At 50.0% G+C, this 15,057-nt stretch overlaps 2 protein-coding genes across 2 annotated transcripts; one reads left to right on the top strand and one right to left on the bottom strand.

Annotated features, from left to right (window-relative positions):
* Positions 1-5,172: 5,172 nt before the first annotated feature.
* Positions 5,173-11,994, bottom strand: MARCH9 (membrane-associated ring finger (C3HC4) 9). The gene is given in 7 exon segments (XM_006878334.1): positions 5,173-5,507; positions 5,738-5,930; positions 6,603-6,758; positions 7,743-8,114; positions 8,116-8,154; positions 8,156-8,682; positions 11,961-11,994. Coding segments are annotated over 7 exon segments (1,656 nt in total).
* Positions 11,816-14,697, top strand: CDK4 (cyclin-dependent kinase 4). Its single transcript, XM_006859500.1, has 8 exons — positions 11,816-12,015; positions 12,420-12,656; positions 12,818-12,953; positions 13,061-13,228; positions 13,365-13,474; positions 14,057-14,107; positions 14,250-14,385; positions 14,605-14,697. The coding sequence occupies exons 2-8, from the start codon at positions 12,439-12,441 to the stop codon at positions 14,695-14,697; spliced, it is 912 nt and encodes a 303-aa protein (XP_006859562.1). The 5' UTR covers positions 11,816-12,015; positions 12,420-12,438.
* The last annotated feature ends 360 nt before the right edge of the window (positions 14,698-15,057 follow it).

The following is a 15,057-nucleotide window of genomic DNA, read 5'->3' as shown; positions in this document are numbered from 1 at the left end:
TCTTCCCATAGGAAGGTGGGTCTGCCCTAGCAAGGCTTTATGATTTTTTAAAGCTTTTCTTGGCTGTCTGGTCACTTTTATGTAGGTTTGTCCTGACAGTCCCCAGGCAGAGGCATCACAGGATCTGTCCCTACCAAGGCCTCTACCTTCCTTTTTATATTGATACTGAAAAATATTCATAGTTTTGAAATTTAAAAAAAAATCAAATGTTCCACCCTTGGCTTTTGACTCACCATTCTCCCACACCCACTTTTTAGAAGACCTCCTTCCCCACCTTGATTTCTCAGCTCCTCTGGGAGTGACCCCTATTAATGGTGGGAGGTCTGGACACCTGGGAGAGTGCTGTGCATCACAATCCTGACATGTTTCCATCTGTAGAAAGAACAGCCAAGTCTGGCTACCAGTAAGAAATTCAGGGGGTGGTGGTGAAAAGTAACTGCAGTGGTTAGGCTGTAGAAATGGGCAGGGAGCTGGGAAGTTGCGGAGATGGGCAGGGGTGGCTGGTTCTTTGGTAGGGGAAGTACTTTTGGAACCTGGGCTGTCAGATCAAAGGACATCCTAGGATGTCCCTCTCTGGGAAAGTTGTTCTAAGATAATTCCCTTCTGATACAAGCAGAGAAGTAGAGTCAGACAGGATGAAAGCTGAGTGTGGGGGCAGCCAGCAGCCCTGGGGCACTGAGGCAGGAGAAGGAGGGTGGGCAGAGAGTGCCTCTGTTCCCCTGAGTTAGCATTTTCTGGCCCCCCAGAGGCTGGGCACTGTTCTCCCCTTGTGATGTATACAGATTAACTCATCTTCGACCCAAATAAATCTCTCAACATGCTCCCCAAAGCTGTTTCCCAGATTACCCTCTCCATGTCAAGACTTGCCCCCTTCCTTCTGCAGCTCCCCACAGACCCCCATTACAATTAGCTGGGTATAGATGGAGATTTGATTTCATACTCCCTCCTCCTTCCTATCCTCTCAGTTCCTTGCTCCAGTCATGGCTCCCTGATCATAGAAACTGCATTAGCCATCCAGGCTTTCTGTGGGTATATATTTATACAAGAGCTACCGAGAGGCCGGGCAGACACAAAGCCTGGTGCCGAGGCCAAGGTTGGCACACATTCACTCTTCTCAGCTCCTTCTGTACCCAGTGCTCAAGTCTTCACCACAATTCCTCTACCACTACATTCAACTTGAATTTAAGTGACCAAATTTTCGGCAGATCTGAGTGTTGAGGGAGATTAAAAGCTCAAACTTTTTTCAGACCCTTGTCCCTGAAAGCAGTAATGAGGACTCTGCCCACCCACACTCCCCATTGGGGCAAATAAGATCACTAACTCAAGGGCAGCAGTTTCCATGACCCCTTTTCCCAGGTAAGAAAAACGGATACATAGCAACTACTATAGGACAGAGTAGAAGAGTCCGTAAGTGTTCCAAGACTGTATGCATGCTAGCTGCCTCGTCTTTCTCTCAGAGCGTGGCAAGTGGGTTCCAACAACCAACTTTTCAGTCAGTAGCCTAATGCTTGACCCACTGTACCATTAGGGGATATCGTCAAGGATAAGAATATCTTCAAATTAGAAAAAGGAGAGGGAACTTTACTGCCCCAACTCTCATACAAGACTTCCACTGGTGCTGTACTATCTCACAACAGAAGCAGTGTTTGTGCCAGTGGGCTCTTTGGTACATCTAAGCTGCTGTGTGGGGCATCACTAAGGGACAGCCCAGGCTTGGCACAGAAATCCTCACTAGTACAAAGGGGCTTCAAAAAGTTTATGGAAGAATTCTATTATCTTTTCATTCCATTTCCTAGAAAAATTTTGAAGCCCCCCTCATATATGTATCTATCTGAACCTCATACTGCTGGTGTGGTGGTGGTGGTAATGTGCCGTGAAGTCAGTTCTGATTCATAGGGACCCTGCATAGGGTTTCTGAGGCTGCAAATCTTTACGGGAGCAGAAAGCCTCATCTTTCTCCCGCGGTAGAGCTGGTAGTTTCGAACTGCTGACCTTGAGGTTTGCAGCCCGACTTGTAACCACTACGCTACCAGAGTTCCTTATCAGCTTATATAGAGATTAGTTATCACTCTGATTTTCTATCTCCCTTCTGATCCGTACCAGCAGTACTCCTGTGAGTAGCAAATCAGTAAATCTCCCCTGATGGAGAATTACAGTTATCTCCTAGGGGAACATTGGAAAGATGGAAGGCTCAGCTTCGGTTCCCTCTTCATTCTGATCCTTTCATAGACTGGAAATGGATACACTTCCATATTTCCAGGTAACCTGTGGCACCTAGTCCAGTTTGGGTTCCTACATGCCCCAGGCAAGTCTGTGGTTAGCACCATGGACAGCAGCCAAGGCCCTGTCTTTTTTTTTTTAAGAGAATCGTGTTATGTGCCAGTTTAGTGGGTTCCGACTCATAGCAACCCTGTCTAAGGTTTCCAAGAAGCTGCTGGTGGACTTGAAATTCCGACCTGTGGTTTTCAGTCCAGTGCTGATCCTATAGCACTACACTAGGAGTGAAGGGTGCGGGGGTGGGTGTGGGTGGGTGTGGGTGGGTGTCACAATTTCCTGGAAGTTATGTCCTGGAGCACCAGGACAGCCTTCCTGGCCCCCAGTGGGGGAAAGCATGACCATGAAGCTAAGGGAAATGGGCAAGGATGTTAAGTGTATGAGGCTGAGGAAGATAGTGAGCATGTAAAGGGAAGAGAGGTGCCCGCACATATGCAGACAACATCCATGAAGCCATACATGCCATAGATCTGAAAGAGCAGATCCTGCCGCTGCCACTTGGACTGGTGGGCACTATAAGATAAGCACTGGACTGCTGATCACAGGTCATCAGTTCAAACCCACCAGTCACTCCTAGGAAGCCCTATGCAGGGTGACTATGAGTCAGAACTAACTTGATGGCACTTGACAACATGTGGGACCCTTTTTTGAGAAACATGGAGCACTGATGGTAGAATTCGCCCCTTTCATGCAGAAGCCTCAGGTTCGATGCCCAGCTAGTACACCTCATGCACAGCCACCACCCATCTGCCACCCATGTTGCTATGATGCTGAACAGCTTTCAGCAGAGCTTCCAGACTAAGATAGTCAGAAAACCTTGGCAATCTACTTCTGAAAAAGAACCAATGACAACTCTCTGGACCACTACGGTCTGATCTGCAACTGATCACAGGGATGGCACAGGACCAGGCAGTGTTATATTCTGTTGTATAGGAACACCAGGAGTCAGAAGCTACCTCCATGTCAGATAAAAACAACAGAGAAGCAATTGTCTCTCAAACACCCATAGGAAGGAGGCAGGGCAAAAACTTCCCTGAGAGAAGATTCAATAATAGGAAAGGCTTCTAGATCTGACTTTAGCAATGTCTGAAATAATTATTTTAGTTACTGATGAATAATTCACTTAAAAGACCGTAATTCATATAACACACATCCGCAATGCCTCAGGAGGAATGGACTAGCCTTCAGGCTGACCCATAGTTCTCTGAGTCTTTCCCAAATCTTTTCTTTATAGGCAAGAGCTCTCTACAATACTACCTCCAAACACAATACATTTCAGTTAATACCAATAGCCAGGGCATGTCAGGATTAGGCTTGTAACTCTGAGCTTCCATGGAGTAGAAGACTCCAAACATTAGGAACACCTATCTCACTATGAATGGACTGAATTCATTTCTTACCATGTGTCTGGAGTGAGCACAGCACCTAGGAAGAACCCCAAGCAAGAAAAATGGCTCCAGCCTTCCTTTACCTGCTAGGCCCCAGTGTTTGTTGTTGTTGTTAAGTACCGTGGTGTCAGTTCCAACTCATAGTGACCCTGTACAGGGTTTCCAAGGCTGTAAATCTTTATGGAAGCAGAACACATCCTCTTTCTCCCACAAAACCACTGGTAGTTTCAAACTGCTAACCTTGCAGTTGACAGCCCGACTCGTAACCACTACGTTACCAGAGCTCCGTAGGCCCCAATATTTAGGGGGACATCATTCTTTCAAATAATCACCATCCTTCACCATTATAATGTCCATTTCCCCTCATATTTCCCTACCTACATCTCTGGTAGCATAGTGGTTATGAATCAGGCTGCAAACCTTAAGGTCAGCGGTTCGAAACTACCAGCTGCTCCGCAGGAGAAAGATGAGGCTTTCTACTCCCGTAAAGATTTACACCCTCGGAAACCCTGTACAGGGTCGCTATGGGTTGGAACCGACTAAACGGCACTTAACAACAACAACTTAACATGATGTCACTCCACAAAATTCCAAGGCTCTGTGTAACTCCAAATGAAAAAAAAACACATTTTGGGATTTGTTATACCAGCTACTACTTGAAATAAATGGATCATCAACTAGTCTAGAAATCGTTTTATAACGTTATCGGTTTTCTTTGCAATGGCATTTGACCTGTCCCTTGTTTATCCTCATTCCAACTCTTAAGAGGTAGACAGGAAAATCACAGCTGAGAGATTTTTTTTCTAAATCACACAACTTGCAGGTGGCAGTCCACCCCTTAGATACCTCTAAGCACTGCCACCTAGCAGCCAACGTGAATTATTCACCAGCAAGTGGGAGTTACACCTCCAACTCAGAACCTAGCACTGCATTGGAGATTGGCAACCTGTGCTGAGAAGCCTCCCCACACCTTCCAGCCCTCGAGAAAAGCCCCAGATGAGAAAGGAGTCTCCACATGCATATAAATGATTCTTTATGCCCTCCCCCCATGCAATGGGGGGAGAAGCAGGGGGAAGTCCCCCTGCCCTCATGCAGGGAACGGAAGGTCAATGTATACTAGTCTTATTGCCAGATGCCCTGTGGCCATGGGGTAGGGAGTGGGGGATCTACAGCCCCTTTCTTCTGGCATTGGTCCCCCTTCAAGTCACTGCAGTAGAGCTGGGAGCCTGGAGGCCCTAGGAGCTGAGGTAAGGACGGTTCTCTCCAGGAAGAAAAGCTGCTTTCCCCATCTGCCCACTGGCTGTCCCAGGATAAGTGTGAGGAGCGGTCAGTGAGGACTGGATGTCATCCAGGTGTCTTGACACCATAGGCAGTAGAGGACAGAGAGATCCTCAGTGGTGGGAGCAGTACGTGTGCTCCAGACGCCTCCAGCCAGGAGTGTGGTCAGCAGCCATGAGAGCTCATCTCTGGCCAATGCATCAACTCAAGATCCCTGTGCCTGACATCCACTTCAGACCGTGGTGACCCTCATGACAACCTCACGGCCAGAATGGGAGCTGGAACGGGCATCTGGTGGCCGCAGCTGTCCAAGAAGGTGCAGGATTGTGTAACCACAGCGCTGAGGCAAGAGCGTCCGCATGCGCTGGGCAGCTGGGGGGCGGCTGGTGGTCCCAGAAGGGGGGCCCGTCCTTGAGGTCCTGGGGCCTGGCTTCCCTGCCGTCCCTCCCCCTGCATCTCCTCCTATGTCCTTAGTCTTGTCATAATTCAGAACCTTCCACTGCTGGTTCACTGCCTGCCAGCGCTTGAAGATGCGGTAGACTGAGGAACCTTCATGGACGATGAGGCCTGAGCAAGAGGAAAAAGAAACCCAAGGGTCAACTGCTGTCTAGATCCAAGGTTCTTAAGGAAGCATTTCCCCAGCATGAGAACACAGGGAAGGGAGAGCACCAAGACAGACTTCCTGGCCCCCAGTAGGGGAAAGCATGACCATGAAGCTAAGGGAAATGGGCAAGGATGGTAAGTGTATGAGGCTGAGGAAGACACTGAGCATGTAAAGGGAAGAGAGGTGCCCTCACCTATGCAGACGACATCCATGAAGCCGTACATGCCATAGCAGATCTGAAAGAGCAGATCCTGCCGCTGCCACTTGGCTGAAGGGCTGAGTGAGGACCAGATGAGCCAGGAGATGCTGGCGACAAGGAAGAGAGAACCCAGAACTATGGCAGCAATCTGGACCTTCTCAATCACCGTCAGAGAGATGGCCTGCCACTGTGAGGGAGAAAAGGTTCCAGAAAGTAATAAAAGGGATGGAGGGCCAGTCAGTGAGCGGACTTGAAGAGGAGGATACTCCAGGAGCCTTCCCAAAGCCCTTCAAGCAGAATCACCATCTGTTTTTCCTGCGTCTTAATCAAACCTAGAATGTGGCTCTTCTCACATTGTTTGAGACTATTTGTCTGTCTTAATTTAGAAAGGTGAGTGCTCTGAAGTAGAATATCTAGGTTTGAATCACAAATCCTAACTCCATTACTTACTACCTGAGTAACCTTGGGCAAGTTTTCTATTCTCTTTGTGTTACAATGTTCTCATCTGTAAAATGGGGATATTAATGGTACCTATTTCATAAGATTGTTGTGAAGATTAAAAGAGAATTATGAGGTCTCAAAGAGTTAACACACTCCAAGAAGTTGGTACATATAAAACACTATATTTTTGCTATCATCATCATCAACATTATCATCTTTTCCTTTTACCTCTCAGTGCCTGAAACATTGTCTGGGACACAGCTGGTACCCAATAAATGTCTTTGTAAATAAATGAAGTAAAAGGCTTGCAGACAATAGACGATCCTTAACAGCATGGAAAAGAAAGAAGCTTCCTAGAGGACCCCTGATTATACTGTCAGTAGGACCCTTGCCCCCAGTTATTCTCCTTGCCCCTCACCTGCAGTGGGTTCTTGGTGCTGATCGCCAAGACCTGGTACTTGAAGTAGCAGAGCTCACAGCTCCAGGAGCCTCTCTCGCTGATCCAGCGGATGAGGCAGGGCTGATGTGTGCAGCGCACAGAGCCATCGCAGCGGCAGGGGCTCAGGAGCTCCCCCTAGAGGAAGAGCGGAAGGGGCTTTATCAGCCATCACCACCCTGATCTCACTCAGCTGTGCTCCCAGAGAGGTGAAACTTCCCTTCAGGTCAGTCTTACTCCCACCTTAAAAATCTCAGTTATTTTTACCCAAAATAGGGGAAGAGGCTAAGGCTACAACTAAAAAGAAAAGTTAGAGCTCAAGAGAAACTTCTCCAGAGCATAAAGATGGGGGATGGAAAGAGATGGGGGAAGATTTGGGGAAGGTAGTCTTTAAGTGTTCCCAAAGGAGGTAGGAGAGAGTCAGAGCTTCTGAAGCATGCCTTGCTTCAGCAATTCCCATCACTGTAAATTATATCAAAGATCTGGTGCAGACTGGGGTGGGTTACGGTTCTCTGTTTCCAAGGATCAAAAAGGGGAGAAATTCTGGGGGTAGATGTGGAGGATGTTTCACTTTAATAAAGGAATGCTCTCTCACTAAATAGCACTATCCGGAGGCAACTTTGTCCATAAAATTTAAACAAAAGATAATCTGTGGAATGAGATTAGAAAGTTGCAACCTCGGAAGTACCGTACCCCACAGGGAGAAATACTAAATGAAGCAAGGGTGCTGGGTGGGACCCTCTCGCTTCCCCTACCTCCAACGTAAGAACACAAGCTCTCTCCTTTTCACTGGTCAACCTCAAGAAAACAGTCCCCTCAGTCTCCTAAGACCCTGTGGTGAAGGGAGTGAAGGGCTCTCCCCACTAGCAGGTGAATGGATTTTTGAGGCCTCTCGTGAGAAAGCCCCACCTCTTCTTGCAGACCCCTGCACCCCACCCACCCCAAATAGGCGCTCTGGGAGTCTCCAGACACCCCCCTACCCCCCATCCCACACTCCATTCCTACTTGGTGTCCTGGGTCCCGCCCAGCCTCCTCAGGCCCCGCCCACTGTTAGCGGTCTCCCTAGGCGGCTCAGGTGCGCACCCCCACCCCTCCCTGCCCAGCCGGGTGCCCAGGCCTGACCTGCTCAGGGCCCTGGAAGCAGATCCTGCACTGGGGGGTTCGGAGCCCGCTGTCTAGGCTGCTGCTGAGCGATAGGGCGTCCAGCGCGCCCGGGGGCGGGGGCGGGGGCGCGGGCGGTGGCAGTGGCCCGGCCCGCGGCTCCTTGTCCCCGGCCAGGCCCCGGGCCCGCGGTTCCGACCCATAGTACTCCTCTTCGTCGCCGTCGCCGTCCCGGGTCGAGCAGCCGGTGAAGGGCGCCCAGCCGCAGCCGCCTCCCTCGTCCCCCCGGGGCTGCGGCTCGGCCCGGGGCCGCCCCCCGCCCGTCAGCACCAGCAGCTTCAGCTCGTTCAGGAACATGCGGAGCCGAGACTTGAGCATCGTCCGGGCGCCGGGGGGCTGGGGGGACGGGGAGCGGCGTGCAAGGGGGGAGCGCTCGAGCGGCAGGGGGGAGGGGGAGGAAAAGACAAGGCCGGGAAGGGGGCGCGCGCTGGAGAGCCGAGCCGGGCGGGGGACTTAGGGGCCTGCAAGTGCCGTTCACTGCTGCCGCCGCCGGGGCTCCAGGGCTAGCAGGGCCGAGTAGGCTGGCGGCCCGGGGGCGGCGGGGCAGTCGGCCATGGCTAGGGCAGGGGGCGGGGAGAGGGTCTCAGGGTGCGGCGCCCCGCGGGTCCGGGTCCGGAGCGGGCCGGGCGCCCGGGGTTATGCGCCCGGGTCCTCCTGCGGCTGGGCCGCCCCCCATCGCCGTCCTCCCGGCCCCGGTCCCGCTCCGGCTCCGGGATCCCGCTCAGTTCGGTCCGTGCGCTCGGCGGCGGCAAATGGCGGCTCCTTCCGGCGGCGGCGGCGGCGGAGACCCCCCCGGAGCGGCGGGCGGGCGGGGCGGGAGCCGGGGAGCCGGTGAGGGATGGAGGGAGGGGCGGGGCGGGGAGGGGGAGCGGAGTAGGGGCCGCGGCTGCGCATCCCCGCCCTGCCCCGCACGAGCAGGTGTCCCCCGGGGCGGGGGCGAGTTAGTGAGTCGATGGGAGGGTTTAGAGAGGGGAGTGGCCACGGAACGGGAATGTGCTTCGGGTGGGAGAATAGGTGTGTGTATGAAAGTGAGGAGGGGCCTGCGGGTGAGAATGGAAGGAGAGTGAAGAAAGGATGCAGGTGCACCTGGGAGGGAGAGGCTGTTTTGCAAAAGGGAACTGTGTAAAGAAAGCTGTGCAAGAGTCCAAGAAGAATGTGAAAGCCAAGGGAATGTGTGAGGGGAGTGAGGGAGCATGTGATGCATTTGAGCAATAAGCGCTTTTAAACAAAAGACCGTGTGTATGATTTGTGCATGATGTGGGGCTGTGGAAAGAAGATGAGTGTGTGAGAAACGGAATCGGACTGTACAAGAAACAGAAAGGTGTGATTGTAATGTACTAAAGGAATTGGAGTGTCTTTCCTAGTACTCTGCCCTCGACACCACTGCACTGAAGTGAACATGTCACTCACATGACACGATTAACCTTTACTTTTAAGGAAGCCTTGACCCTGAGAACCAATTCTGCCCCCTCATCACCTTATCTCTGCCCCACACTTATATCCTTTCTCTCCTTCCCTTTTCAAAGAGCAGGCAGGGTAAAGGGAATCCGGGGAGCCCATAGTGTCCAACACAGACAAAATTAATTAGTAGAAGAATAATTAACGGGTGACGGGATGGGATGGAGCCAAACAAAGGATCTTCAATAAAAGGTATAGAGGAGAGACAGTAAGAAGCATTCCATTGTTTTGGGTGATGGGTGGATGAGTGAATTAGGAAAAGGAGCTGTGTGTGACCCAATCAGATGTAGAGTGTGGCTTCTGTTCTAAAGACAGCTGTGGTGACTTCTGTACAAGATGAAGCCCAAGTGGAGACTGCTGGTAGACAGAATCTGACAAACTCAGAGACACTGATGAAGATCAAAGACCATAGCCTTCTGTATGGGTATGAATTGCATCTCAATGTAAAGAAAACAAAAATCCTCACCACTGTACCAATAAACAACATTCTTATCAATGCAGAAAAGATTGAAGTTGTCAAAGACTTCATTTTTCTTGAATCAACTATCAACTAATGGAAGCAGCAGCCAAGAAATCAAATGACATATTTCGTTAGGCACATCTGCTGCACAAGACCTCTTTAAAGTGTTGAAGAGCAAAGATGTCAGCTTGAGGAGAATACTGAAAGTACCATGAGCTGCCAAAAGAACAAACAGATGTATGTTGGAAGAAGTACAGCCAAAGTGCTCCTTGGAGGCCAGGATGGCCAGACTTCCGTTTCTCATACTTTGGACATGTTGTTAGAAGGGACCAGTCACTGGAGAAGGTATCATGTTTGGTAAGGTGGAAGGTCAGAGAAAAAGAGGAAGACCCCCAGCAAGATGGATTGGCAAGTGGCAGCATCAATGGGTTCAAGTGTGGCAACGATTATGAGGTTGGCCCAGGACCAACCAGGCAGTGTTTTGTTCTGTTGTGCATAGGGTTGCTATGAGTCGGTACTGACTCACTGGCACCTAACAACGACAACATAGACACTTATCTTATCCTGACAGAAGGGTTACAAACCAACCAGCCCTGCCAAGGTAGTCAATGAAACATTCATCTCACAAGCTCCTTATCCACAAGGAGCTTCTCACTAGAGTCCCAGTTGCCCTTGTCAGCAAAGGCCCAGAGCTACAAGTATGAGAAAGGAAGGGGGGTGAGGGTGGGAATCTGTACTGTCAGTCTTCTATTTTGCCCCAAAGCAAGGTTTATATTCATTTTCAAGCCTGAACTCTTACCTCCACAGCCAGATGGTTAAAGAGGATAGGAGTTAGGATAGGAGGACTGACCAAAGGGTAATAAAAAGGTTTTAGAGAGTTTCTCAGAAAAGAGACACTAGATTACTTCCCTTCCCCACCCCATCCCCCTAAAGGGCTAGGAGATAAAGAAGTTGGCTTAAGGTAAAGGAATCCAGAGAAACCTACTTGTTTATCTAGATGTCTGAGCAGAGGCAAAGGGGTAAGAAAACTGCACTGTGGGCAAAGAGGGAAGCACAATGACCCCAAATGAGTCAGCAGGTTTTCAGGACTCAAATCATCCTCATGGTGACCTGAGTGAGGTTGGGGGTGGTTACTTCCTTGCACATGCTTAATCCTATACCTGTAGATATCACACACACACACATCATAGAATCTTAGAGCTGAAAATAACTTTTTTTTGGCATGGAATCTTTTTAAGTTGTGAATTGAGTGATAGTTTACATGGGAGAACATCGGTTTTACAAGATGGTTTCATTGCAATGATTACAATCTCCTCTGTTCATCATCATTCAACGGTATTTGCTTCTATTCCCTGTTTTTTGGGAGGGGGATGTACACAAAAACACTCAGGAATAGACAATAAACAACCAAAGGGCATATTTTGCAAGCCTGCCTCCTGGCCTCCAGCACTCAGTCTTTTCTCTTCCATGAATCTAGTTTCCCCAGCTCTATATCCTCATCTCTGCCTCCATCTCAGGTGTTACTGCGAGCTGAAAAGAACTTTATAAGTCAAGTATTCCTGTTTCGCCATCAATAACTCTTGGGGGGAGGCAGAGGGGGAATTATCCTGCCTTTTTTTGGAAGCTAGTCTTCCTGTTGGATTGCTGTCTTAGCAAAAAATTATTGAATGAACGAAACAAAGACACGAATAAGAATATTTTTCCGATGGGGATGGAGCAGAAAGGCGACAGCACCACCTCTTGTTTCCCGATCCTCTGCTAATAAGGATAAACTAAGTGGCACGTAGTGAGACATAAGGTGCACTTGGGGTAGGTTTTCACCCCAAAGTAGGGATCTGGGTGGCCCAAGTTACCATGGCACCGCTTTGGGTTCCACCCTCTCTCGGCCTCCCTCTTCCCAGCTGGGGTTAAGGCAACCAGTCACGTGCCTCGTAGTGTAACCACACCTCTGCTCCTCAGTGCAATGTCGAGCGGTCACGTGTGATAGCAACAGACCACGTGGCTGCCGTAGTCCTTACGCCCCTTTCCCCTGACCGCTCCCTGCCTCTCTTGGCCGCTCTTCTGCGCATGGGCGGATGGTTACGTGCCCTTAACGTCCGGCGTTCGCCCCGCCCACCCAGTTTCCGCGCGCCTCTTTGGCAGCTGGTCACATGGTGAGGGTGGGGGTAAAGGAACCGCTCTAGCTTGCGTCCAGTGTCTATGGTCAGGCTCTTCGTGTCCAGCTGCTTGGGACAGAGCTCGCGTGTATGGCGCCTCAGGACCTGGCTCCAGGACTTCGATAACGGGCCGCCTCATTAGCTCCTGGTCTGGGGTGAGGTAAGTGCAGTCCCTTCCCAAGAGTCCCCGCCCCCCCCACGATTCCCCACGCGTGCATTTCGCGGGTTTGGAAGGGTCGTTCCAGGAGCGTGGTGTTGAGGTAAGATCCTTCGTGGTCGTGGGGAAGTGTAATTTTATGGACTAGACTAGGTCTTTGGTGCAGGAGGTGTGTCGTGTGTGCTTTCCCTTGTGCGGGTGCGATGGATCTAAAGGCTTTTTAATTCTAGACCTCACGTGGCTGGAGGAATTGGTCATTGTTAGCTGAGAAGCCAGCCCTTGGGAGGTTGGGGAGGGGATGGAATACTGCCCTTGTCTCTTTGATGCCTTTTGTGAGAGTCACTTCGTTGCTGCAGACTTAATTCTGGAAGGGAGTTTTGGTGATAGGAGTCTCTATTTGATTGCAGGGTCTTCCCTGATCTAAGAATGGCCACTCCTCGATATGAGCCAGTAGCTGAGATTGGCGTAGGTGCCTATGGGACGGTGTACAAAGCTCGCGATCCCCACAGTGGCCACTTTGTAGCCCTCAAGAGTGTGAGAGTCCCCAATGGAGAAGGCACTGGAGGGGGCCTTCCCATCAGCACAGTTCGTGAGGTGGCCTTACTTAGGCGGCTGGAGGCTTTTGAGCATCCCAATGTTGTCCGGTGAGAAGACTGTGGAGGGTTGGGAGTGGGTGATACAAGGGAAAAAACAGCCTGTAGGTGGGGAGCGGTGGTCAGGAGAAAAATGGGGACTCTGAGGAAACTTGGGAGGTCGTGTTGGGTTAAAGGGGACTGACCAGTGAGTGACCATTTGTCCTGGCCAGACTGATGGACGTCTGTGCCACAGCCCGAACTGACCGGGAAACCAAAGTGACCCTGGTGTTTGAACATGTGGACCAAGACCTACGGACCTATCTAGACAAAGCACCCCTACCAGGTTTGCCAGTGGAGACTATCAAGGTGAGTGGAGTGGACACAGATGCAGATGAAGATTGGGGCCTTTGTAGTGGAACCTTGTTGGGGTTTTCAAGTATGGTGCCGAGTTTCCAGTGCCTCTGTACCTCCAGGATCTAATGCGCCAGTTTCTAAGAGGCCTTGATTTCCTGCATGCCAATTGCATCGTTCACCGAGACCTGAAGCCAGAGAACATTCTGGTGACAAGTGGTGGGACAGTCAAGCTGGCTGACTTTGGCCTGGCCAGAATCTACAGCTACCAGATGGCACTTACACCTGTGGTCAGTATAAAGATGGTAGTCAAAATGGGATCTGGTTGGTGTAGGGGAGTGATTGCTCCTAACAATAGAGAAGTCAATCATTCTATGTTTTATGGTAACTTTTATGGCCCTCATTGGTTCTTCCTATTTCCTTTAGGTTGTTACACTCTGGTACAGAGCTCCTGAAGTTCTTCTGCAATCTACATATGCAACCCCTGTGGACATGTGGAGCGTTGGTTGCATTTTTGCAGAGATGTTTCGTCGAAAGTAAGGGAACCTAGTTTCTTGAGTCATCTTGAGTTCCCCAGATCTTTTATTCATAAACCATCATCACTTAGTTCCACTGACCCTCCATTTGTATAACCACAAGCTCTGAAAAGTCCTGGATTTTGGAATGAAATGTCCCTTTATTTGCCATACTCTTATTTTGAATTGCTAAGCACTCTGGTAGCCTAGTAGTTATGAATTGGGCTATTAACCTCAAGGTTGGCAGTTCGAAACTACCAGCGGTTCCGCGGGAGAAAGATGAGGCGTTCTGCTCCCGTAAAGATTTACAGCCTCGGAAACCCTGTGCAGGGTAACTATGAGTTGGAACCGACTCCATGGTACTTAACAACAACAATCATTCCACTTTGGAGTCCTGGTGTGGCACTGTGGATTAATGCGCTGGACTGTAAAGTCGATTTGAACTGCAAGTTCGGCAGTTCAAGCTCACCAGCCGCTCCCTGAAAACCCTATATTGGGTTGCTGTATATCGGAACCGACTCTATGACACTTAACAACAATCATTCCACTACCAATACCAATTTCTATGAAAATGATTGCTACTTTGTTCTCTTTTCACCTTAGGCCACTCTTCTGTGGAAATTCAGAAGCTGACCAGTTAGGCAAAATTTTTGAGTAAGTAACCTGTAAGATGGAAAAGAATTTTCATTTCTGAGTCTTCTCTTTATTCTAAGTACTAGATATCTACTGGCTCTACCCCTGGGGAATGGAGGCTGGAGATGGACTCTTCTGATGAGAGTTCTCCTGTTCCCCATAGCCTGATCGGGCTGCCCCCAGAGGATGACTGGCCCCGAGATGTGTCCCTACCACGAGGAGCCTTTTCCCCCAGAGGGCCCCGCCCAGTGCAGTCTGTGGTACCTGAGCTGGAGGAATCTGGAGCACAGCTGCTGCTGGTACTGAGCAAGGGTCGGGGCAAGGTTGGGGTGAGAAATGGAGCCATACAGGAGAAACACAAACCATTGTAGTCACTGACACTTAGTTGCTGGATGGGCTGCAGTTTTCCTTGCTACTGTGAATGGCCACCTACCGGACAGAGATGTAGAAAATAGGCCATATCCCTTGTTGGGGGTAGGGAAAATCCTAGGTTTCCTGACCTTTGCCTTCCTCCTTAGGAAATGCTGACTTTTAACCCACACAAGCGAATCTCTGCCTTCCGGGCCCTGCAGCACTCTTATCTACAAAAAGGAGATGGAAATCCGGAGTGAGCAGTGGAGTAGCTGAAACAAGACCCGGAGGAGGAAGAGAAGCTGTACTTTCCTTTCCTTTGGACACTTAAGTGGAGAAACCCCCTGCCCACTAATCAGGCAATCTCTACTTTAGCCTCTGCCTTCATTTCCAAGGCCTTGGATACCCCTCCCCAACTTTTTACAGAGAATATTTTACGGCCTTAAAGATCTCCCTCTCCCACCCCTCTTTTTGAGGCATATTCTTCTCCTGTCCCCTATTTCCATACACCAAGGGTTGTGTCCTGTCTTACCCTCATCTCTATCCTTGATAATTGGATTCCCTTTTTTTATACAGGAAAAAGAAAAAAAAACAAAACAAAGAAACATGGTCTTTTTTTA

The sequence above is a fragment of the Chrysochloris asiatica genome, unplaced genomic scaffold, assembly GCF_000296735.1.
Source record: "Chrysochloris asiatica unplaced genomic scaffold, ChrAsi1.0 scaffold00033, whole genome shotgun sequence".
NCBI classification, from domain to species: Eukaryota; Metazoa; Chordata; class Mammalia; order Afrosoricida; family Chrysochloridae; genus Chrysochloris; species Chrysochloris asiatica.
This window is presented reverse-complemented; position numbering and strand designations above follow the sequence as displayed.